The 23,630-nt window shown below is 56.7% G+C and overlaps 1 protein-coding gene across 1 annotated transcript; it reads right to left on the bottom strand.

The window, feature by feature from the left end:
• Positions 1–3,951: 3,951 nt before the first annotated feature.
• Positions 3,952–21,904, bottom strand: SYNGR3 (synaptogyrin 3). Its single transcript, XM_058849803.1, has 4 exons — positions 21,790–21,904; positions 11,459–11,699; positions 7,186–7,328; positions 3,952–4,489 (listed from the first exon to the last, which is right to left on the bottom strand). The coding sequence occupies exons 1-4, from the start codon at positions 21,886–21,888 to the stop codon at positions 4,280–4,282; spliced, it is 693 nt and encodes a 230-aa protein (XP_058705786.1). The 5' UTR covers positions 21,889–21,904; the 3' UTR covers positions 3,952–4,279.
• Positions 21,905–23,630: the final 1,726 nt, after the last annotated feature.

Here is a 23,630-nt window from a genome sequence, read left to right as displayed (position 1 = left end):
CTTTGCTTTGTTAAGTTGAGGGAGTGAAATGTCTTCCCTGCAGGAGCATCTTCTGTCTTCCCTTGGGTTTCAGTTCCTTTTCCATCAGCAGCTCTGAGTTCCCTGGGAGGTGCTGCTGGGAGTTCCCTCGAGCTGCTGCATCTCTGGGGCCTGATGTTGCAGTCTCCTTCTTCCTTGTGCTCACCTGATTCAATAAAGTTATTACCAAATCTTTTTTTTTTTTTTCTATTCATTTTTAGCTCTTTATTGAAAATAAGTTGCAGTTGCTTACACAGACACCGAAAATACAGAATCACAGATTGTTCTCTCAAAAGATATTTTTATATATATAATATATACAAAATTGTAAACATTTTAAACTTATTTCCATACACAGTCCACTTTATACTACACTGCACAGAGGTTGGTGACAACTGCAACTCCTGGAAGCGTCTGCTTGGACAGAGGTATCTGCAAAGAAACTGCACTTCCCAACCCTCAGGTGGGAGCTGTTGGAGATTAAAACTCTTAAAGGAGCTGAGGTTTGAATGTGTATTGCAACAAAATCCAGGCAGCTGAACTGGGGGGTTCAAGTTGAGGCAGTGAGGGCTGGGTCTGAGCCTCACTGAGAGGGGAGAGGGGCTGGTGACACACAGAGGGGAAAAATGCAACTGAGAATGGACCAGAGGGGACCAGAGCCACCCCCCTGGGGACAGCACGGGCTGGGAGGGGTCTGTAAAATACACAGCAGTTTTTACTGAGAGAAATAGCCATGGCATGGGATGATGATGATGATGATGATGATGATGGGATTTCCTAAGGAACAGCCCATGGCAGACAGGGCAGCAGGCAGAGCCAGGAGCCAGCCCTGTGCCCTTGGGGGCTGGCACTGGGAGGGAAGGTACCAAAGAGCCCTGTAAGGGACTGGGGGGGCTGGAGAAAAATGCTGTGGGTGTCACTCGTTGTTGTGGCATCATCTGATGGGAATCTCATCCCAGTGCCCAGGAGCAGTGAGATCCCAAATGATGCCCTGCCAAGGGAGGGGGTTTGATCTCAGGGTCTGCTGCAGCCCCTGACACACAGCAGCTAATGCAGGGGGAATTTATATTTTACTAAACATCAATTAAGCAAAGCTTCCACCTTTGCTAGGAACAGCTTGCAATGTTGGCAAAAATTCCAAATCTTTTAATGTACTTGAATTGCACAGTGCATGATGTGGTGAGCTCAGTGCTGAGAAACAGAGGTGGTGTGACACAGCCTCCCAGAGCAAGAGGCTGGAGCAAAATGCAGCTCCAGGAAAGGCAGAATGATGGAATTCTACGTTTTACACCCAAATTTAGTGCTAACACTGTGCAGAAGCTTTTGGGCTGGGCTGAGCACAGCGAGGTCCTGCCCTCTGTGAGCTCCAGGTGCTGCTGACCTCAGGGGAGAACAGAGGGGTAGAAACAGCTTGTGAGGATGGCAGAGCCCTGTCACGCTCAGGACAATCCTGGCATGGCTTTGGGACAATTCTGGGACAGCCCTGGCATCCTTTTAGGACGTGGTTACAAGGGGGTGAGTGCTGCTGTAGCACAGCTGGGAGAAAAAGAGGAGAAAAGATGGAAGTGGATGTTCCAAAGGCTCAGCAGCCCACGGTTACTGCTCTGCTCTCCTCGGGGTGTGCTCGGTGCCACCCCAGCTGCACCCCCTGCTCTGCCTGGTGGCACAGGGCATGGTGCCACCCAGCAGCTCTGGGGACACTGGGGGGGCTCCCAAAGGATTCAGGGCAGGATTCCAGGCACGGCTCTCACCCTCCCTCTGAGCAGCAGGGCCAGGGCTCCATCAGGCCGGGGAGCTGCACCAGCAAACCCCAAAATGGGGTTCTTTGAGTCAGGCTGAGGTGGGTGAAGGCTCTGGCCACGGCCAGGGAGGTTGGGGTTGTCCCCTCCTGCCTGGTGACACGCACTGGACACGAACCCAGCGCTATTCCCTGGAAAAACGCTCCAGCTGTGGGCTCCTGCCTGCCTGAGCTGCCCATCCCGGTGCCACCCAGCAGGGCTGGCACCGGGGATCAGGGCTCACCTCCCTCCAGGTGCCTGCTGACTGAGGCTGGAGGTGTTATTCCAGCTCTGCTTTAATCAAGGAGCATCTCCTGCACTGCCAGGAAGCCCCTCAGGCACCTGAGCCTTCCTCCTCCTCCTCCTCCTCCTCCCTGCCCAGCGGAGCAGCTGCAAGGAAAAGACAACGCTGACTTTGGGGAGCCGAGGCGACCCCAGGGAAGCACCAGGAGTTGTGCTGGTGTCATCCCCGTGTCCCTGCTGCTGCTGCAGAGCTCAGAGCGTGGTGGGATGTGCGTGTGGGGGCAAAGAAAGGCAATGCAGGCCTCGGGGGGACATTCAGAGCGTGTAATATTCAGCACGGGGGGCACACGGGGCAGGACACGTCCCGCAGGCAGACACAGCTTTAGCTCTTTACAGTTACACGGAAACTCTGGAACAGTTATGTTATAGTTAGAAAAAATACACTGTACCCAACGAACATTATCTCACATACAATCAATTTAAACATTTAAATTGATTATAATTTTGCTAAAATATTAACACAAGTACTGTTTGTGCTGCTAAAGTTTCAGTGTTCCCTCTAAGGAAAATATTGCTACAGTTCTACCGTACCCTGTATTCAACTCCTCGGGGTTTTTTTTTCCTTTCCCAGCAAAACCGACTCCACAAAACCACAGAGATTCCGGAATTCATTGAGGCTGACACTGCACTGGGCTGGGGTGTCCGTGGTCAGGCACCTGTGAGGAGCTGGGCACAGCCAGGACCTGGAGCCCAGGCAAGGAACGTGCTTCGCCACCGGCAGTGACCTCTCGGGATGATTGGCTGCTTAATTAGTGCATTTTCCCTGCTGCTCATTAATTAGTGCGCTGATCTGCCGCCCAGCAGCAGGAAGGAGCTGTGGCGTGGTGACCAGGACCTGTGGCAGGGAGGGGACAGCTGGTGGCTATTGCTCCTCACGAGGTCGGAAGGCAGTGGTGGCTTTGCCGGCACCAACAGGCAAGGCAGGACCCCGGAGTGCCGGGAGAGCCGGAGTCTCCAGGGATGGAGCTGCCACCAGCAGGGCTGGCAATTCAAGTTTCAGCTCCCCTGCTCAGCCCTTATTGACACAGCCTGGATCAGCTGCCACACGGGCAGGGAAAGCTGGCAGGTGGCTGACAAGGACCTTCTGGATTTTACACATTCCGCTCTTTTCTTTGTTCTTTGTCGCTGAACCCCCAACCTGAGCCTCTTTCCTGGATGCTTTTCACTGACTCTCTTCCCACACCAGTTCCAAACACGGGGCCATGAGCCCACACGGGCTCTAAAGGCCTGTGAAGCCTCTCCAGTTCCCTGCCTGAATCCCTCATTTCTGGAGGCTGCAGGGTGACACACGTGTCTCCACCCGGGCTTCTGCTGCAGCTGACAGATGGTGGCTGCTCCCAGAATTAAAATGCAAGTCCAATTTTCCTCCTAATGGCCTTGGATGTAGAGTCTGAGCCCCTCACCTTGGTCCTCACCTCTCCAGGGTGAGGATATGTCAGCACTGCCAAGCAAAAATTCCTTAGGAATTTACAAACTTCCCAATCCCCCATGAAGAAACAGAACCTCAAAGCGCCGCATTCCCACTGATCACAGGCTGTTCCCAGTTAGCAACCAGCTCCTGCTGCTTTCCACTTCCAAACAGGAACGTTTTAAATCCTCAAGCAGAACCTGCTGGAGCGTAGAAGCAATCTGGATACTGATCCCAACCCTGGCCTGCTGTGCCCCCCCTGCCCGTGCCTCTAAACCAAGTTTTGAAACACCTGTTCGGATATTTTGTTTTGTACAGCAAATATATACAAAGAAAAATAACACAGACACCGCTGATTTCCCTGTGAATTTGGCACTTTCCAAGGAACCTGGACTGGGAGCAGACAGGGCCAGCTCTCCCCACTGCCCACCCACCCTCGATGGATTCTGTGTTAGCTCTGGAAGAACGAGATCATAATTCCTCTGCTGTTTTCTAAGAGGAAAAGGCGTCCTGGGCTTCCCCAGCAGAGCTCAGAGGGGGCATTTCCTCCTCTTCCCCACGTGTAGGTGATGTGGTACCAACCTTCCTTCCTCCTGGCTTAGAGGGAACACTGCTTTTAGAAACCCTGGGACAGGTAAGACAAGAACCAATACCACTGTACAGAATTCACTGCACAACGAGCTAATAAAGGGAGCCGGCGCTGACTCGCCACGGCGGGGAAACGGGACCGGATACATTTGGGAGCGGGCAGGGGTGGCAGCGCCCCAGCCCCTCAGTACGCTGGCACTTGGTAACCTTTGGGGTTGGGCTCTAAGGTCTCGGTGAACGGGGGGCTCTGGTAGGTCTCCGTGCTCTCCACGCCGCTGCCGCCGGGGTAGCCGGGGTAGGAGGCGCTGGGCTCGGTGCCGAACTGCTCGGTGGCGAACAGGGACATGTCCGTGCCCAGGCGGTACCGCTGCAGCGCCCGCAGCGCCAGCACCACCTGCGACAGCGAGGGACAGCGAGGGACAGCGTCACACGGGGCAGGGCTGCAGCCCCACAGCGCCCAGTGTCACCCCAGAACCCACCCAGGGCTCCCCAATCCTGCCCCAGGGCTCCCCAATTCCCACAGGGCTCCCCAATCCCCACAGGGTTCCCCAATCCTCCCCCAGGGCTCCCCAATCCTCCCAGAGCTCCCCAATCCTCCCCCAGGGCTCCCCAATCCTCCCAGAGCTCCCCAATCCTCCAGGGCTCCCCAGTCCCCACAGGGCTTCCCAATCCTCCCAGAGCTCCCCAATCCTCCCCCAGGGCTCCCCAATCCTCCCAGGGCTCCCCAATCCTCCCCCAGGGCTCCCCAATCCTCCCAGAGCTCCCCAATCCTCCCAGGGCTCCCCAATCCTCCCAGAGCTCCCCAATCCTCCCCCAGGGCTCCCCAATCCTCCCCCAGAGCTCCCCAATCCTCACAGAGCTCCCCAATCCTCCCCCAGGGCTCCCCAGTCCCCACAGGGCTCCCCAATCCTCCCAGAGCTCCCCAATCCTCCCAGAGCTCCCCAATCCTCCCCCAGGGCTCCCCAGTCCTCCCCCAGGGCTCCCCAATCCTCCCAGAGCTCCCCAATCCTTCCCCAGGGCTCCCCAATCCTCCCCCAGGGCTCCCCAATCCTCCCAGGGCTCCCCAATCCTCCCCCAGAGCTCCCCAATCCTCACAGAGCTCCCCAATCCCCACAGGGCTCCCCAATCCTCCCAGAGCTCCCCAATCCTCCAGGGCTCCCCAATCCTCCCCTAGGGCTCCCCAATCCTCCCAGGGCTCCCCAATCCTCCCCCAGGGCTCCCCAATCCTCCTCCAGGGCTCCCCAATCCTCCCAGAGCTCCCCAATCCTCCCCCAGGGCTCCCCAATCCTCCCAGGGCTCCCCAATCCTCACAGAGCTCCCCAATCCTCCCCCAGGGCTCCCCAATTCCCACAGGGCTCCCCAAACCTCCAGGGCTCCCCAATCCTCCCAGGGCTCCCCAATCCTCCCCCAGGGCTCCCCAATCCTCCCAGAGCTCCCCAATCCTCCCCCAGGGCTCCCCAGTCCTCCCAGGGCTCCCCAATCCCCACAGGGCTCCCCAATCCTCCCAGAGCTCCCCAGTCCCCACAGGATGCTGTGTCTCACCAGCATCACACATCACCCCAGGACCCCATGTCCTCCCTGGATCCCCCAAATCCCCAGCACCCCACATCCCCCTGGACCTCATCTTCTCTCTGGATCCCCCCAATCCCCAGGACCCCATCTCCTCCCTGGATCCTCCAAACCCCCAGCACCCCATATCCCACCAGGACCCCATCTCCTCCCTGGATCCCCCAAATCCCCAGCACCCCACATCCCACCAGGACCCTACACCCCTCCAGACCCCACATCTGGGTCTGGATGTGGCAGATCCAGACATCCCACACCCCCCATCTCTCTGCAGAGCCCCCCAGGGAGCTGCCACCCCTCTCCATCACACCCAAGAGCTAATCCAGCCCCAAAGCCCAGCCCAGCACCCCCATTTCTGCGGGACAGGGTGACCCCCATTTCTCTGCCTGGGGTGGGGGGCCCTGGCTGTGCAGATCTGGCACTGCTGGCCCAAATAAACGCATCTGCTGTGGGGAGGGAGAGCTGCGAGTGCCAGCCCAGGAAAATGGGTCAGTTCTGCCGAGACTCCTTCACCCTTTTCCAGGTTGCTGGAATTGAGGTTGTGAACGGTGGGAAATGTGGGCGGAAAAGCCGGGAGGGCCCCGCGCTCATTCCAGGAGGCTTCATTAACAATTCAATTAGTTTATAAATGATGCGCTGAGGAGGCTAAAAAACGCCTGTAGAAGCCAGGAATGGCTTCCCAAGCATCCCGGCCATCCTTTGGGATGTGACAGGGGGCTGGTGTCCCCACTGCCCTCCCGGGGTGGGAGCAGATGCTGATGGGATGGGGAACATCCCACCCACCGCCCTTCCCTGTGGCAGCCGAGGATGGGGAAGAGCTGGGATTAAAAGAGATTTATTGGGATAATCATAAAGCAGTCAAACTGGGGGAGAACTGGAGCAAGGCTCGCTGCTGGAAAGCCTCGGAATGGCTTTTGCCCCAGTTCTTTGAAGGCAATATGGAATTAGAGCACATCCCGGGGCTCTGTGCTTGGGAAAAGCCGGGGGAGAGCAGGAGGTAACACAGAGCCTGTGGGGAAGGAGCCTCCCTGGCCAGCTGGGTCCGGGTGGGTTTCACACAGCCCTGCCTCAATTCCCTCTGCCCAGGTGGAGCCAAAACTGGGGGCAAAGGGAGGTTCTACAATCCCCTTCCCCAGGTGGATGGCAGAGGGGCCAGTGTGGCTTGTCCCAGGAGAGAGCTCCCAAAATCTCCCACACATCCCAAAGAGCTCAGCTCAGGGATCTGCTCCTGGGGACCCTCTGCCATCCTGGGGCTCCGAGGAGGCTCTGAAAGCAGAGCAGCTCATGCCTGGCCACACGTTTTCAGTGGGAATAAAACCTCCCAGCCTCGGGAGAAAGGGAAGCCTGGAATTCCCCAGTGAGAGGGGAGCGAGCTGAAGCTTCCCTGGTAAATAACCACCAGCTCCACGCCTGGAGGGTCCCCTGCAGCCCCAGGATCACTTCTCCAAATCCCAGAGTCCCCCTCCAGCTCAGCACCACCCAGGGCAGGTTTCAGTTCCCCCCCAGCCCCGGGGCTGCCCTCACCCAGATGATGATGGAGAAGAAGGAGAAGGTGATCGCTGCCCGCGCCGCGTCGGCGCCCTGCGAGAAGCCCCTGGTCAGCGTCGTCCTCTGCCACTGGTTTGCCAGGAAGCAAAAAGCTACAAACCACAGGAAGGCCAGGAAACCTGCAGGAAAACAGAGCTGGTCAGTGCTGCCCCTGCACAGACCACTCAGGATTCCAACAGGAACGGGAATTTGGGGAGCCGTGGCCCAAAAGGAGCTTTTGAAGAACAAAAACAGAGGTGGAAGAAAACTTGTGGGGTCATCTCGGTGTGGTGCCTGCCTGAAGTTCAGCTCAGCTACTCCTCAATGTGATCTCAGTGACCCCCAGGGACAGCACATCCTCCCTGGACATGCTGCAGAGGCACTTTCACAAGGGCACTGAATAACAGGACAAGGGGAAACGGCCTTAGGCTGAAGAAGGGTGGATTTACATTGGATACTGAGAAGAAATTCTTCCCTGTGAGTGTGGGGAGGCTCAGAGCAGCTGGGGCTGCCCCTGGATCCCTGGGAGTGCCCCAGGCCAGGCTGGACAGGGCTTGGAGCAGCCTGGGACAGTGGAAGGTGTCCATGCCCATGTCAGGGGTTGGGATGGGATGGATTTTAATGCCCCTTCCAACCCAAACCAGTCTGTAATTCCCTGATTCCAGGACACGTGAGAGCTCTGCAGAGAATCCCCCTGGGCCTGTGGAACGGAGCAGAAACACTCTGGTGATTATTTGATTATTCCTGCCTGGAAGCAAAGCTGGCTGAGCAAGATACGGCTGCAGCTGCCCTAATTCCATCCCCAGCCACCAGCCCGGTGCCAAGGAGCTCAGGGAACAGGAGTGGAAAAGCCAGGAGCACACAGGAGCAGCAGCAGGGGCGTTTTCCAGCACTGGCAAGAGGAGCTGCACAATCTGGAGCCTCCCATGGTGCTGTTTTCAGGGTCTCCATCATTCCTGATGTCTCGGATTCTGGGTGGCAGTGCACACGTGGATGTTGGGAATGCTGAGCTTCCCAGCAGCTTCCAGGGATCATCAGCACAGCAGGATGAGCAGCCAGGCTGCCAGTCCCTGTCTGACTGCAGGGAGAGGAGAACCTTCCTTTATTCCCTTTTATTCCCATTTTTCTTGCCAGTTATCCCTAAATACAACATAAAATGCCTGGGAGCATCCACACTGAGTGCTGGAGGTACAGGGCTCAGGGCCTTGAATTCAGAATTTGCTCCTAATTTCCACATTCTTTGGGAATTCCCAACCACCAGGGCTGCCTTGCAGGAAGGATCAGTCAGGTTTCCTGTTCCAAATTACAGACACTTCACCAAATACAGCCACTCCTGTCACCAAACCCACCCAAATCTCTGCATAAGCATTTTCACTTCCCCTGGGGACAGTGACTTGTTGCCAGCATTAGATGAGACCTCTGGGATTTACTCCTTAAAGGTCACATCGTAACATCCCTTAAATTCAGGGATATTTTCTGTTCCCCTGCTGCTTTACCAGCAGCTGTTCCTGGCATGGGAGGCAGCTCCAAGCCCTGCACTCAGCCTCAGCATTGAGAATCACACTGGGGGTAGTTCAGAAGTTAAAATCCCAGAGGTGAAACAAGAGCAGCTCCCAAAGGTTGATTCACACCGTGGGAGCAGCAGGATGGCCCAGGGACAAGGCTGGGGACACAGGGATGGCACTGGGGACACAGGGATGGCACTGGGGACACAGGGATGGCCCAAGGGACACAGGGCTGGCACTGGGGACACTCAGGGACAAGGCTGGGGACACAGGGATGGCCCAAGGGACACAGGGCTGGCACTGGGGACACTCAGGGACAAGGCTGGGGTACACAGGGATGGCCCAAGGGACACAGGGCTGGCACAGGGGACACAGGGATGGCACAAGGGACACAGGGATGGCACTGGGGACACAGGGATGGCACAGGGGACACAGGAATGGCACTGGGGACACAGGGATGGCACAAGGGACACAGGAATGGCACAGGGGACACAGGGATAGCACAGGGGACACAGGAATGACACTGGGGACACAGGGCTGGCACAAGGGACACAGGGATGGCACAGGGGACACAGGGATGGCACTGGGGACACAGGGATGGCACAGGGGACACAGGGATGGCACTGGGGACACAGGGCTGGCACAGGGGACACAGAGCTGGCACAGGGGACACAGGGATGGCACAGGGGACACAGGGATGGCCCAAGGGACACAGGGATGGCACAGGGGACACAGGGACGGCCCAAGGGACACAGGGCTGGCACAAGGGACACAGAGCTGGCACTGGTTTGTGGAGGGGGAAGCTGTTCCTGTGTGTGACACTGGAGCCAGCGCTGCTCATCCTCCCTGGCAGGACAGAGCCACTGATCCCCCACTGCCACTCTGTCCCCAGTGTCCCCCCAGCCCTGGTGGCACCCCTGGGATGTCAGGAGTTAAAATGACATCATGCACAGCCCGGGCCCAGCACGGCTGCGCTGGGTACTGCAGCTGCCAAATCCCTCTGCAGCACCAGCTCTGACCTTCCTCATCCCAAAACCTCCAGCCAGGAGCGCTGGGATCGCTTCTGCCGCCACCCCTGTGCACTTCCAGGAGCTTCTGTGATGCAGGGAGAGCCTGAGAGAAGCTTTTCCCCTCCAGAGCAGCCCTGGGCAGCAGGAGCATTCTCCAGTGCCAGGAGGAGATGGGGTCAGGCATGGGCAGCACCTCCAGCCACACAATCCAGGTGTGGTTCCATGTTTGGAGGACTGACAGGAATTTTAAAAGCCCTCAGAGAGGGTTGAGCTGGCAGGGACGGGGTGAGGCTGCTTGTGCCAGCCCCAGCTCCAGCTGCATCAGCCACGGCAGCAGCTCCACTCCCTCCAGCCCTCCAGGGAAAACCAGAGCTCCAGAAGAGCCACGGGAGCCAGGGGATCATCCAAGGATCTGCAGACAACGGAGTGCAAACAGCAGGGAAGGTGTGATTTAGCAGCCCAACCACAGCCTGGTCTCCAGCAAACGCCTGGCTGTGGGAACAGCTGGAAGGGAAGGTTGTAAATGCTGCTCCCAGCGTGGTGACCCCACCTGTGCCCCAGAGTCATCACCCAGCTTCTTCCCAGATGTATTTTAGGAAGTTCTTCCCTGTCAGGGTGGCAGGGTGCTCAGAGAAGCTGCCCCTGGGTTCCTGGAAGAGCTTAACTGGGTTTGGAGCACCCTGGTCTAGGGGAAGGTGGCACTGAATGGGCTCTAATGCCCCTTCCAACCAAACCATGATTCTCTCATTGCTCCTCCCAGTGGATCCAGCACAGGGACAAAGGAGAAAGGAGGCAGAGTTTGAGAGCAGAGCCTGGCAGGGAGCAGAGGCTCTCAGGGTGTGAGGCAGGGCAGCAGGACCCAGCCTGGCTCTGTGACACGCAGCAGCAGCCACAAGATGGATGTGATGTCCCCCCTCCGCTTGAATCCAAGGATTTTGGGCACCGAGCCCCACGGAAGGGGCTGTAAATTTTATCTAACAAGGGCTGGATGCTCCAGCACCATGGAAATGAGCTTTGCAGAGAGGACAGAACAGCCTGAACAACAGGCAAGGCAGGGAGGGGATGATGGATGTCTTCATTTGGGACAGAGAGCCACCAGCGATGCTCGTGCTGGATAAATCACCTCAGCCTTTGCTGACAGAGCTGGGGAAGGCAGAGCAGCAGCTGCAAACGGAGCCAGGCAGCTCCCAGAGCAGGGCAGAGCAGAGCAGAGCAGAGCAGAGCAGGGCAGAGCAGAGCAGAGCAGAGCAGAGCAGAGCAGGGCAGAGCAGAGCAGGGCAGAGCAGAGCAGAGCAGGGCAGAGCAGGGCAGAGGATGTTCCCTCCCAGCCCCGAGCATCCTGCCTGCTCCTGGCTGCAGGGACCAGCCTCAGCCCCAGGGCTCAGGAGGGCAGGTCCGAGGGCAGCCCCAGAAGCTGCTCTGAACTCGTGCACAAAGCGAAACCAGACCCGAGGCAGCTGCCAAAACCACTTTTGCTTCTCTTGAGGCAGAACAGGAGGTGTGGGCGGGTAAAACCCCCGTGTGGGCTCTGAGATGTGCCCACCAAGCCTCACCCCTGGCCGGCCTCACCAAACCCAGCAAACATCTCCTGAGGACACACCAGGCACCACCTCTGGCTGCCTCAGTGCTCACCGTGGCTGGGTGGCACAGCTCCCCTGCCACCCACGAGTCGTGTCAGACCACGGGAGGAGCGGGGAACACCCAGAGAGGAGGGACAGGGCACAGCAGGGACCCCTCAGGGCAGAGCAGAGCTACCTGAAAAGCCCAGGTCCAGCAGCACGGCCCGTTTGCGGTCCTTGACGCTGCTGATCTGCTGGAAGTACAGGTCCACCACGAAGAAGAAGATGCAGCCGAAGAAGGCGATGACGCCCACGGCGATGCCGTAGCTGCAGGCACTCTCATTCTCGTTGAAGATGCAGAGCAGCTCGGGGTGCTGGCTGTCCTTGTTCACGTAGCACTCGTTCACGATGGAGCCGAACACCACGATGGAGAAGATCTGCAGGAGGAAGGAGAGAACACAACTTGCTGCTGTTTGCATTGAACTCTTGTTTCCCCACAGCAGCGTCACTGGATTCAATCCCGTCCTCGGCTCCATGGCAACGTGGAGCTTGTGAGACACATCCCGGCTCTCCTCCTGGAGCCTCCAACCAGCACCTGGGTGTTCCTCCTCCTCTGGGAGCTGGAACCTCCTCCTGCCTCCCAGGGCCTCGCTGTGCAGAGCAGCTTAAGAACCTTCTTCTCCAGACAGGCTGGAGAGGGAAAAAATACCCAGATGGGGCAGGTCCCTGCAGAGTCTTTGTGCTGGTGCTGCTCTCTGCTGCCAGGCTGTGCCCCACAGAGCCCTGGTGTCCCCGTGGGGCAGGGGCTGGCCCAGGGAAGGGCTGGGTTGCTGCTGGAGGGGACAGGGGACATGTGTGGGGAGGTGGCACAGGGAGCAGCAGGGTGGCTTGGGCAGGGCTGAAAGGTGCAGCTCCAAATCCATTACCCAGAGAGCTGGGCCGGGGCAGGACAGACGGACAGGGGCTGCTGGCACTGCCCAGGTGCCCGCGGTGCCACCGGAGGTGTCACATCCCTGCAGGCGGGGAAGGAGCGGCTGCCGCAGGCAGCGCCATCCCCCTGCTGCTCACCCGAGAAATTCCCTCCTCTCCTGGCACCAAAGGCAGCAGGGGAAGCTGCAGGACCAGCACAATCCACTCTGGATCCCGCTCTGGCAGAGCCTGGGAGGAGGCTGTGAGCAGGGAGGGGAGTGCAGGCACAGCTCCTGCACACCGGGAACCTCTGATCTCATCCCCAGCAGCATCAGCATCCCTGTGCACATCCCTGTGCACATCCCTGTGCACATCCCATCCCTGTGCACATCCCTGTGCACATCCCTGCTCTCATCCCTGCTCACATCCCTGTGCACATCCCTGCTCACATCCCATCCCTGTGCACATCCCTGTGCACATCCCTGCTCACATCCCATCCCTGTGCACATCCCTGCTCACATCCCATCCCTGTGCACATCCCTGCTCACATCCCATCCCTGCTCGTATCCCTGCTCACATCCCATCCCTGCTCACATCCCATCCCTGCTCACATCCCATCCCTGCTCACATTCCTGCCACACCTGCAGGAGCAGCACGAGACAGGGACAGGGGACATGGAGGTGTCAGCCCAGGAGCCACAGGATGAAGCCCAGCTGGTGGCACTCACAGTCACCTCTGTCACCTCCTGCAGCTCCCAGGGAAGCCATGTCCCAGAGCAGGGAAATGGAGCAGAACCCATGGTGGGCAAACCACCCCCAAGGCCCAACCCTCTTGAGCACAGCACTGGGATAGACCTTCTCCTCTTCCTCCTCTGGGAGTTTATCCACGGCCTGGGGTCCTGTCCCAGATCCTTCCCTGGCTCAGGTCAGCCCTGAGCACCAGCCACGAGCTCAGGGGCCACCCAAGTCACCCTGTGGCACCTGCACCCTGCTCCTCGCTGGTGCTGTGCTTAGGGAACACTTGGGATGGCACAGCATCACCACCACCATCATCATCATCATCATCATCATCATCATCATCTTCATCATCACCATCATGATCATCATCATCATCACCACAATCATTATCATCATCACCATCATTATCATCATCATCATCACCATCATCATCATGATCATCATCATGATCATCATCATCATCACCATCATTATCATCATTATCCTCATCACCACCATCATCATCATCATCATCATCATCACCATCATCATCATGATCATCATCATCATCACCACAATCATTATCATCATCACCATCATTATCATCATCATCATTATCATCATCATCACCATCATTATCATCATTATCCTCATCACCACCATCATTATCATCATCATCATCATCATCACCATCATCATCATCATTATCATCATCATCACCATCATTATCATCATTATCCTCATCACCACCATCATTATCATCATTATCCTCATCACCACCATCATTATTATCATCATCATCATCATCACCATCACCACCATCATCATCATCATCATCCTCCTCATCATCATCATCATCACCATCATTATCATCATCACCATCATCATCACCACCATCATTATTATCACCATCATCATCACCATAATTTTCATCATCATCATCACCACCATCATCATCATCACCACCATCATCACCATCATCATTATCATCATCACCATCATCATCATCACCACCATCATCATCACCATCATCATCATCACCACCATCATCATCACCATCATTATTATCACCATCATCATCACCATCATTATTATCACCATCATCACCATCACCATCATCATCATCATCATCACCATCATCACTATCATTTTCATCACCATCATCACCACCATCATTATCATCACCATCATTATCATCACATTCATCATCACCATCATCATTATCATCATCACCACCACCATCATCATCACCATCATCATTATCATCACCATCATTATCACCATCATCATCATCATTATCATCACCATCACCACCACCACCACCATCATCATCATCATCATCATAACCATCATTATCATCACCATCATCATTATCATCATTATCACCACCATCACCATCATCATCACCATCACCATCATCATCATCATCCTCACCCCCATCCCCAGCACAGCCACACGAGGCAGGGCTGTGTGTAAGGAAGGAACAACAACCAGCAGCTCTCATCGTTTTCCCGGAGCTTTGGCAGCAGCTGTAACATCAGCAGTTGTAAAAATCTGCTCATAAATAATTCAAAATTGTTATTTACCGTCAGAAATAGCAGCAGCATTTATAAAACAGGCCCTGGGTAGAAGTAATGTGATTCTGGAAAACATGAATAATTGAGGACCTCTGATTCCACACCATTACTTCTCTGGCAGCCCAGCAAACTTGCACTCAGCTTCCCTGAGAAGTTTCCCTCGGTTTTCCCAGGATTAAAAACCTTCTCCAAGTTTTTGGGAGCCTGCTGGGAGCCCAGAGCTTTGGTGCTGAGGAAGAGCTCCTGTAAATACCACTAAAGATGTCACAGCACAGGTGTGTGGAGCCTGCACCAGCTCTGCACACCTGGAGCTATCAATGGAAATGGTTTATTTAAAAAAAATGTGTTTTATCACTTCCAAATCCAAAGGATTTTGGAAAACAGAGCATCCTTCCTGCTGCCAAACAAGTGACTCAAACCATGAGAGCCTCACAACCAATTTCAATGTAGAAAACATGGGACAAGCAGCTTTTCCTTGGGAGGTCAAAGTAGCAACGAATTCCAAGTGCAAACATTTGATAGGTGAGCTCAAAACATCAGCACTGCCTGGAATATTCCTGTCCAAATGTGCCTTTCCATGGATTTTCTCTCCCTCACCCCAGGATTTGTAATGTTATGGTTTTTTCTTAAAAAACCCACTGCTGCTGGTGAAACATTTTCATGAGAATAAATTTGGTGTTGTCTTTCTAATAGATGAAAAAGTGCTTTTATTTTAGGAAAACGTGGGTAGATGAAATAAATGTGGGCAGGGAAATAAACCTCCCGTGTTTTTTAAAGTTCACACAGAACAAGAGCGTTTTCCCAATCAGCTTCACAAAGCACAGAGCCTCAAAGCCCCAACCAGCTCATCAGAGACTCGAAAGAGAAAACACAAGGTCACATTTTCCACTGTGAGCGAGGTTTTGTGGGCCTGAGAGGGCTCAGAGGAGCCTTCACAGGACACTCCATTTTCCAGCCCAACAACCCAACACCAGCAGCACCAAATTCTGCTTTTCCTGGATGAAGCAGTGCAAGGCAGAGTAAAACAGCTGGATTCTCCTCAGCCACCCCGGTGGGAAATTGAATTTTCCATCCTTGCATCCTGCCAAAGTTTCCATGGGATGTGCTGGCAGCTCGGGGGCTCCTGGTGTGGGGGTTCCTGAGCTCTGGGAGCCCCCAGCTCCAGCAGCTCCAGGATCTCCAGCAGCTTCAGGAGCTTCAGGAACTCCAGGAGCCCCAGCAGCTCCAGGAGCCCCAGCAGCTCCAGGAACTCCAGGAACTCCAGGATCTCCAGGATCTCCAGGATCTCCAGAAGCTCCAGGAGCTCCAGCAGCTCCAGGAACTCCAGGAACTCCAGGAACTCCAGCAGCTCCAGGATCTCCAGAAGCTCCAGGAGCTCCAGCAGCTCCAGGAACTCCAGCAGCTCCAGGATCTCCAGGATCTCCAGCAGCTCCAGGAGCTCCAGGATCTCCAGGATCTCCAGGATCTCCAGGATCTCCAGGAACTCCAGCAGCTCCAGGAACTCCAGGAACTCCAGCAGCTCCAGCAGCTCCAGGATCTCCAGCAGCTCCAGGAGCTCCAGCAGCTGAAGGAGCTCCAGCAGCACAGACCATGAGTGCTGCCCTGCCTGTGGGAAGGAGGAAAGCTCTCCTCTTCTCCCATCCCTTCCATTTAGAGCTGCATCACCACGCAGAGGAGCCTCAGTCCCAGCCTGGAGGGAGCACAAGGCAGGGCAGGAGCCCCCAGAGCCGTGGGGACATGGATGGGCTGCTCGTGCCAAGGGAGCTGAGCTTCCACCACACCAGGGAGGAGAAACTGGGACCTCTCTTGTTCATGAAAACCAGCTCAGCCCAGCTCCCCCAGCTCAAAGTTTGCTTCCAAGCAAGAAGAGACACCTCTGCAGGCCAGGCAGCATTTCTGTGACACAGGACAAAGGGACAGGACAAAGGGACAGGACAAAGGGACAGGACAAAGGGACAGGACAAAGGGACAGGACAATGGGACAGGACAAAGGGACAGGACAAAGGGGCAGGACAATGGGACAGGACAAAGGGACAGGACAAAGGGACAGGACAAAGGGACAGGACAATGGGACAGGACAAAGGGACAGGACAAAGGGACAGGACAATGGGACAGGACAAAGGGACAGGTCTCTGCCCAGAGGGTGGGCAGGCCCTGGCACAGGTGCCCAGAGCAGCTGTGGCTCCCCTGGATCCCTGGGAGCATCCCAGGCCAGGCTGGACAGGGCTTGGAGAGCTCTGGGATGGTGGAAGGTGTCCCTGCCCATGGCCAGGACTGGAACTGGATGGATTTTAGGGCTCCTTCCAACTCAAACCATTCCAGGATTCTGTGATTCTGCAGGACCCATCAGGCCCTCGCAGCAGCCCAGGGGTTGGACCCTGATGTGCCCACGATGGAGACACCTTTCAGGTGTGGATAAAGCTGGAGCTGTGTCTGCCCTCTCTCTCTGTCTCTCATTCTTGCCATCTGGAGGATGCTGGCTGGCCAGGCTGTCTGCCTTTCTTCTGGAATTACGCTCTGCAGATCCCCATTCCCTCCTGAAGCCCCAGCAGGCTGAACCCCGGCACACACACACATTTTTCCTCCCCGTTGCTTTCAGCTTTGTGCAGCCCATCCCCTAAAATATCCTCCAGGAGACCTCGCAGCCTGAGCAGAGCCAGGCGAGGAAAACAAACAGCAAATAACACAGCAGAGCACGAGCTGAGAGCTTCGGTGTGAGCTGTCAGCCATTTTAAGGTGAGATGTTTCCACTGCTGAGGCGCTGCACTTGGATTTGGGACCTATAAAAAACATCACCAGAAGGTGTGGGGTTGCAGGAGACTGCAGAACCCAGCTCTGGTTACACACACAAGCAACCATTAATGTCAGCATGGAGGAAAGGTAATGCACGAGGGAAAATAACCCAGAAAAATAACCCTGTGCCAAGGGCTCAGGGCATGAGAGCCAGGAGAAAGCTCTGGGTGATCCTTCCCTGCCCTCCTGGAGCCCAGAGAGGGAAGGATGGACCACCAAACGAGAAGGGAAAACGATTCAGGTCAAATTAGCACAGGGCAAATCCTGCTTAGCACCGAGTGTTTCCCTAAGCCCCGCTAAACCCTGCGCTGTGCTCAGACCTGGCGCAGATCCCCTGCTCAGGAACCCCTGGCACAGCGGGACCATCAGGCCCCAGGTTCCTCTCCAGTTTACAGCTGGCACTCGAGGGGAAGCTTCCAGCACTGATCTGCATTGTTTATTGGAGGATGAGAAGACCAAAGCTCAGCTTTAAGGACTGGGTGACCACAAAGGGAAGGCCTGGCGTGGTTTCTGGCACAGAAAGAGGTGGTCTGATGCTGGCTCTAATGGGTTTAGGGCCACGTCCACCAGGCTAATCAGCTTGGGAGGAGGTGTCTTGATGTCCACATGACTGATTTTTCCTGAATTACTTTTTCTGATGTGGGAAGAGATGCTGGCTGGGACACAGCGCCCATTCAAGGTTCCTAATCTTGTCCTGCAATCTGAGCACATGGCACACCAGCACTGCTTGAAACCAGAGATGACACGAGCTTGACAACTTAGAACCATTTTAAGCTCAGATGCAGCAAAGCTTCCCTATAATTCCATTAGCAAAATGTTAATTTTCAGTTCTGCCTTTAATCCATAGCCTGCAGAAAGAGAAAATTAAGACAGAAATCTGATGACCCCTCTGAAAAGAGGTCAGGCCCGAAGTCTGAAGCAGCTCAGATCATGCTAATGGCTCTGAGCATTGCTGGAGGATCCCAGAGGGCCAGAGCAGCCTTGGAGCTCTTCCCTAAGAGCCCTGAGTGCTCAGGAGTCACTGACACCCCTGAAGAACCATCCTGAGCTCATTCCCTGCATTTCTCCTGCTGAGCTCCAGGGAGGCACAGAGATGATGGGATGGAATGGGATCCTTGGGATGGGATCCTTGGGATGGGATCCTTGGGATGGGATCCTTGGGATGGGATGGGATGAGGATGCACTGATGGCACCCAGCACTGCACTTCTGCTGCTGCTCCGCATGAAATCACAGGAATTGCTGAAAAAGTTTACCAGAATATTTTCCAAAAGTGCTTTTAGAAGCCAAACCTAAGCCTGTGTTAAATGAACAATTGCCCTGTGGAGCTGAGTGGCCACTTGAAAGTCTGGCTGGCACGGGCAGTCACAGAGAAAGGAACTCATGATTCTGCAGGCACCCGTCATGAATATCGACTCTGTTTGCCTGTGCAAAAAATGTCTCAAAAGGAAACCACAAGAGCGATCACATCTTCATCTGACAAACTGCATCAGACAGAGAGGGAAGAGATGAATGAGGAACTGTTAAATGGTTCTTTCCAGCTTTTGATTTTACAGCTCAAGCCAGGAGTGGGTTTTTTTCCCCTCAGATACTCAGAATTTCTCTCTCAGGGGAAAGCAGAACCAGGAATCCCCTTTGGCCACCGCTGACATTTGGGGATTTCTGTGTTGGTCACCATTCACCTGCCAGTCCCTCACATGTCTGCCAGCACAAGGTCCCCGAGGCAGCCACTGGAGTCACCAAAGGGAACTGGACCTTCCTTGGGTGGTGGGAAGCCCAGCAGTGGCCACCAGCCAGATGAGCACGAGCCACTCACCTGGGGCTGGCCCCAAATCCCTGTGGGATTTCTCCATCACTCCCACCCAAACCAGCCCATCCCAGGCAGCTCCTCCTTTTCCCAAGAGAAGCTGACACCGCACACAGAGCAGGGGTCGCGTCTCCGGCCCCTCAGGTTAACAACCACCGAGGCACAGCCAGGAAAACCCAGCCCAAAGCCTGACCTGAGCCCAGGGCTGGCTCAACAAGCAGCCCTGGCTGTCCAGGGCAGCTGATCTCCCCTGGGACTGCAGGCAGGGAAGCCTGGCATGGTTCTGTTTGCTTTGGGAATCAGGGAGTGGCACGGTGGCCATCGGTTCCAGCACGGATGTCACCACGTGCCACAGCACTGCCACACTCACCCAGGACAGCAGCAGGGAAGGCAGCAGAGCCCTCAGCAAAGCCTTTGGCTGCATCCCCCATCCAACCTCTCCATCCTGACTTGGGTTTGGTCTGGAATCCAGGCACAAGGCAGAGGGAAGGGAATCCACTCACACCCCACGCTGACTGCTGACCTCACGCTGGGGAGGAGCCATAAATGCTGAACTGGTTTAAAACATGGGGAACTGGACTGAGACAAACAAGCTGGGGCTCTGAAGCCCCAGGTTGGAGCAGTGATGAACCCTGACAGATCTACCAGTGAATGTGAGACCTGGGAAAAGACCTCCCACCCAACCCCCAGCCCGCTGAAATGACCAAAAAACTCCCTTTTTGCTCAGTGGGCTCTGGAGCCAACCCCAAGTGTTGCAAACATTTATGGGATAGCACCACGCTCATCCCACGTTTGTCCACACTGGTGGCCCCAGCACTTGGAGTGAAGCTGATGCATTTCTGTAGCTGTAAGCACTCGTTTGTCACTGATTCCCTGTGAATTTCACAGGGAAATTCACTTCAGAGCCATGAAAGGAAAAACTTCGCCACTGAATAAGCCAGTGAACAAATCCAGAAATATTTTCTAAGCTGGGATTTTTATTTTGTACCTATATTCCATACTCTGGTCCTGCTTCCCAGCAGTGTCCAATCCCCTCCATTCAACAAGGATGGGGATTCCTCTGGGTGCCACATGACACATTTATTTTAGGAGGGGCTGAAATCACCAACTGTGAGTTATTTAACTGTACCCAAACTCTAACCCACTGCCAGCAGTTTGCCATTGCCACTCCAGGAGGATCCAGGAGGATCCAGAACAAGTTTTCTTCTAGGAAACAACTGCTGCCCTGCACCTCAAATGTCCCATCCACAGCAAGCTGGATGCCCCAGATCCATCCCTGGCCCCTGTTTTTCCTCATCCATGGAGCTGTGGGCCTTCTCCAAGCGCTGGGAAGGACAGCAGCTCCCATCCAGCCACAGAGTGCAGCGTGTGGTTTAACTCTGGGCATGTGACTGCAGCTGGAATTGCTCATGTGCTGCACGTTGTGCTGCTCGGGGCCTCGGCCAGGGCATCCCAGCCCGGAGAGACCCCGGCCACAGCGGCTGTGCCTGCTGCAAGGAGGGCAGGGAGATCTCCTGGCTCCCTGCCTCGCTCAGCACCGCCAGAGGTGACACAGAGCCAGCACAGGTGTGACACAGAGCCAGCACAGGTGTGACACAGAGCCAGCACAGGTGTGACACGGGCGAGGACAAGCCCCAGGCTCATCCACGGGCTCCAGCCAAGCACTGGAGCCAGGTGAAAACCAGGCAGACCCTTCCCGCTGGGGGTTTTTGGGAAGGACCTGGCATTCCTCACCTCTCAAGGCCCTGTGCACCTGCTGATCTCAGCAAAAAGCCAGGCTGGGGGAGGCAAATAGGGGCTGCCCTTAGCCCTGGGCATCGGGGCAGGCTGGCACAGCTCCGTGGGCACGGACCGCGCTGCACAGCCCATTCCACCTCCTGCTCCCCGCTCCACGGTGGGAATTCACGGATGGGAAACGTCCAACAAACACGGCATCCTCTCAGCAGCACCGGGGAGCTGGGCAGGGCCGGCTCCCGGATTTCTGTCACACACACGCATGCACGGAGAGTGGAAGGCAGGAAAATGTCCTCGGCCTCCTGCTCCGAGCCCCGGCCTCCAGCAGCGCAGCGGAGAGGGGCAGGAGCGCATCCCGCCGGCCCCATTCCCGAGGAAACTCCCTGGCAGCTCCCCCGGGAGCCGGCACTGCCCGCAGGGCTGGGGAGCGCCCGCCGCACCGGCACCGGCACCGGCACCGGCACCGGCACCGCATCAACAACGGAACGGCACCGGCACCGGCACCGGCACCGGCACCGAGACCGGCACCGGGACCGGGACCGCATCAACAACGGAACGGCACCGCATCAACACCGGCACCGGCACCGGCACCGCACCAACACCGCACCAACACCGGCACCGCATCAACACCGGCATCGGCACCGGCACCGCACCAACACCGCACCAACACCGGCACCGCACCAACACCGGCACCGGCACCGCATCAACACCGGCACCGGCACCGCACCAAAACCGGCACCGGCCCGACAGCGCACCGAGCACCGGGGAACGATGCACCGCCTGCGGGCACGATGCACCTGAGCTGCCCACGGCCCCGGCACTGCCCATTGCCCCGGCACTGCCCATGGCCCCGGCACTGCCCATGGTCCCAGCATTGCCCATGGTCCCGGCACTCCCCATCGCCGGGCACTGCCCGCCGCACCGGGCGCTGTCCCCGCACCGGGCGCTGTCCCCGCACCGCCGTTGCCCGGCCCCGCGGCCGTTCCGCCTTACCCAGGTGGTCACCCGGAGGAGGGTCTGCGGCTGCTTCAGGAAATCCACGGGGTCGATGGCCCCCCCCGCCCGGCCCGCTCCGAAGGACGCTCCTTCCATCTTCCCCCGCGCCCGCTCCGCGCCCAGCCGAGCCCAGCCGCGCGCGCCCCGCGCCGGCCGCGCGCCCGCCCCCCCCGCGCCCCTCCCTCGTGGGCTCGTCCGCAGCGCCGCGTGCGGGCGGCGGGAGGAACCACCCGCCGGGGAGGGGGGGGTTGTTGGGGAGGTGGGCACGGGCAGGTGCGCGCGGCCGGCGCGGGGCGCGCTCCCCCCGCAGCGAGCCCGAGCTGAGCCTCGGACACCGGGATTGGGCATGGACACTGTGACAGTGTGACACTGTGACAGCCACTGTCACCGGGATTGGGCATGGACACTGTGACACTGTCACCGGGATTGGGCATGGACACTGTGACACTGTCACCGGGATGTGGGTATTGACACTGTGACAGTGCCAGTGTCACTGGGATTGGGCATGGACACTGTGACAGTGCCACTGTCACCGGGATTGGGCATGGACACTGTGACACTGTGACACTGTCACCGGGATGTGGCATGGACACTGTGACACTGTGACACTGTCACCGGCATGTGGCATGGACACTGTGCCACTGTGACACTGTGACAGTGCCACTGTCACCGGGATTGGGCATGGACACTGTGACACTGTGACACTGTCACCGGGATGTGGCATGGACACTGTGACACTGTGACACTGTCACCGGCATGTGGCATGGACACTGTGCCACTGTGACACTGTGACAGTGCCACTGTCACCGGGATTGGGCATGGACACTGTGACACTGTCACCGGGATGTGGGTATTGACACTGTGACAGTGCCAGTGTCACTGGGATTGGGCATGGACACTGTGACAGTGCCACTGTCACCGGGATTGGGCCTGGACACTGTGACAGTGCCACTGTCATCGGGATGTGGGCATGGACACTGTGACAGTGTGACAGTGTGACAGCCACTGTCACCAACCTGTGGATATGGACATTGTGACAGTGCCACTGTCACCGGGATTGGGCATGGACACTGTGACAGTGTCACTGAGCTGTGGGCATGGACACTGTGACAGTGCCACTGTCACCGGGATGTGGGCATGGCCATCTCAGCACAGCTGTGGGCACTGTGGATAGACAGTGCCACTGTGCTGTGGCCATGGTCACTGTGCCATGGCTGGGGACACCGCAGAACAGCCAGGACCTCTTGCCATTGCCAGGATCACTGTGCTGTTCCAAGAATTACTGTCCTACGGTCACTGTGCTGCTTCTGGGGACAGCGTGTCATGGGCAGGGGTGGGGTGTCCTTGCAAGGGTCACCATCCCATGCCAGTGTCACCGAGGCTGCCTGTGCTGTGCCCTGTGAGCAGCTGAGCTGTTGGCGATGCCATGGCCTGGAGCATGAGGTCACCACGCTGCTCAGCTCACCTGACCCCAGGATAAACACCCCTTCTGTACCCAGACCCCCAGGAAGAGTGGCTGTCACCCTTTGGGGACGCTCAGAGGCCCTGCAGCCAGGAGGGCTCTCAGACCTGGCACAGGAGCTCTGACTGCTCACCAGGACCAGTGGCCAAGAGCAGAGGGTGAGGTTTGGCAGCTGCTCTTTGCTCTTGCACATTCATAGCTGGTGCAAGAAAAGAGAAGTGAAAATGTTTGGGGCTGAGCTCTCGCTTGCCTCACACATGGAAAGAGGCACCCAGAGCTGCCACGGGACGGGCAGAGGCCAAGCCCCATCCCTGCTCCCTCCCCATGGACAGCAGGAAGGAGGAAAAAGAAGAACCTTAGAGGGAAACCCTCGATT

This window comes from Poecile atricapillus, chromosome 14 (genome assembly GCF_030490865.1).
Source record: "Poecile atricapillus isolate bPoeAtr1 chromosome 14, bPoeAtr1.hap1, whole genome shotgun sequence".
Taxonomy (NCBI): Eukaryota; Metazoa; Chordata; class Aves; order Passeriformes; family Paridae; genus Poecile; species Poecile atricapillus.
Note: the sequence above shows the minus strand (reverse complement) of the source record. Positions and strands in the feature narration are given on the sequence as shown.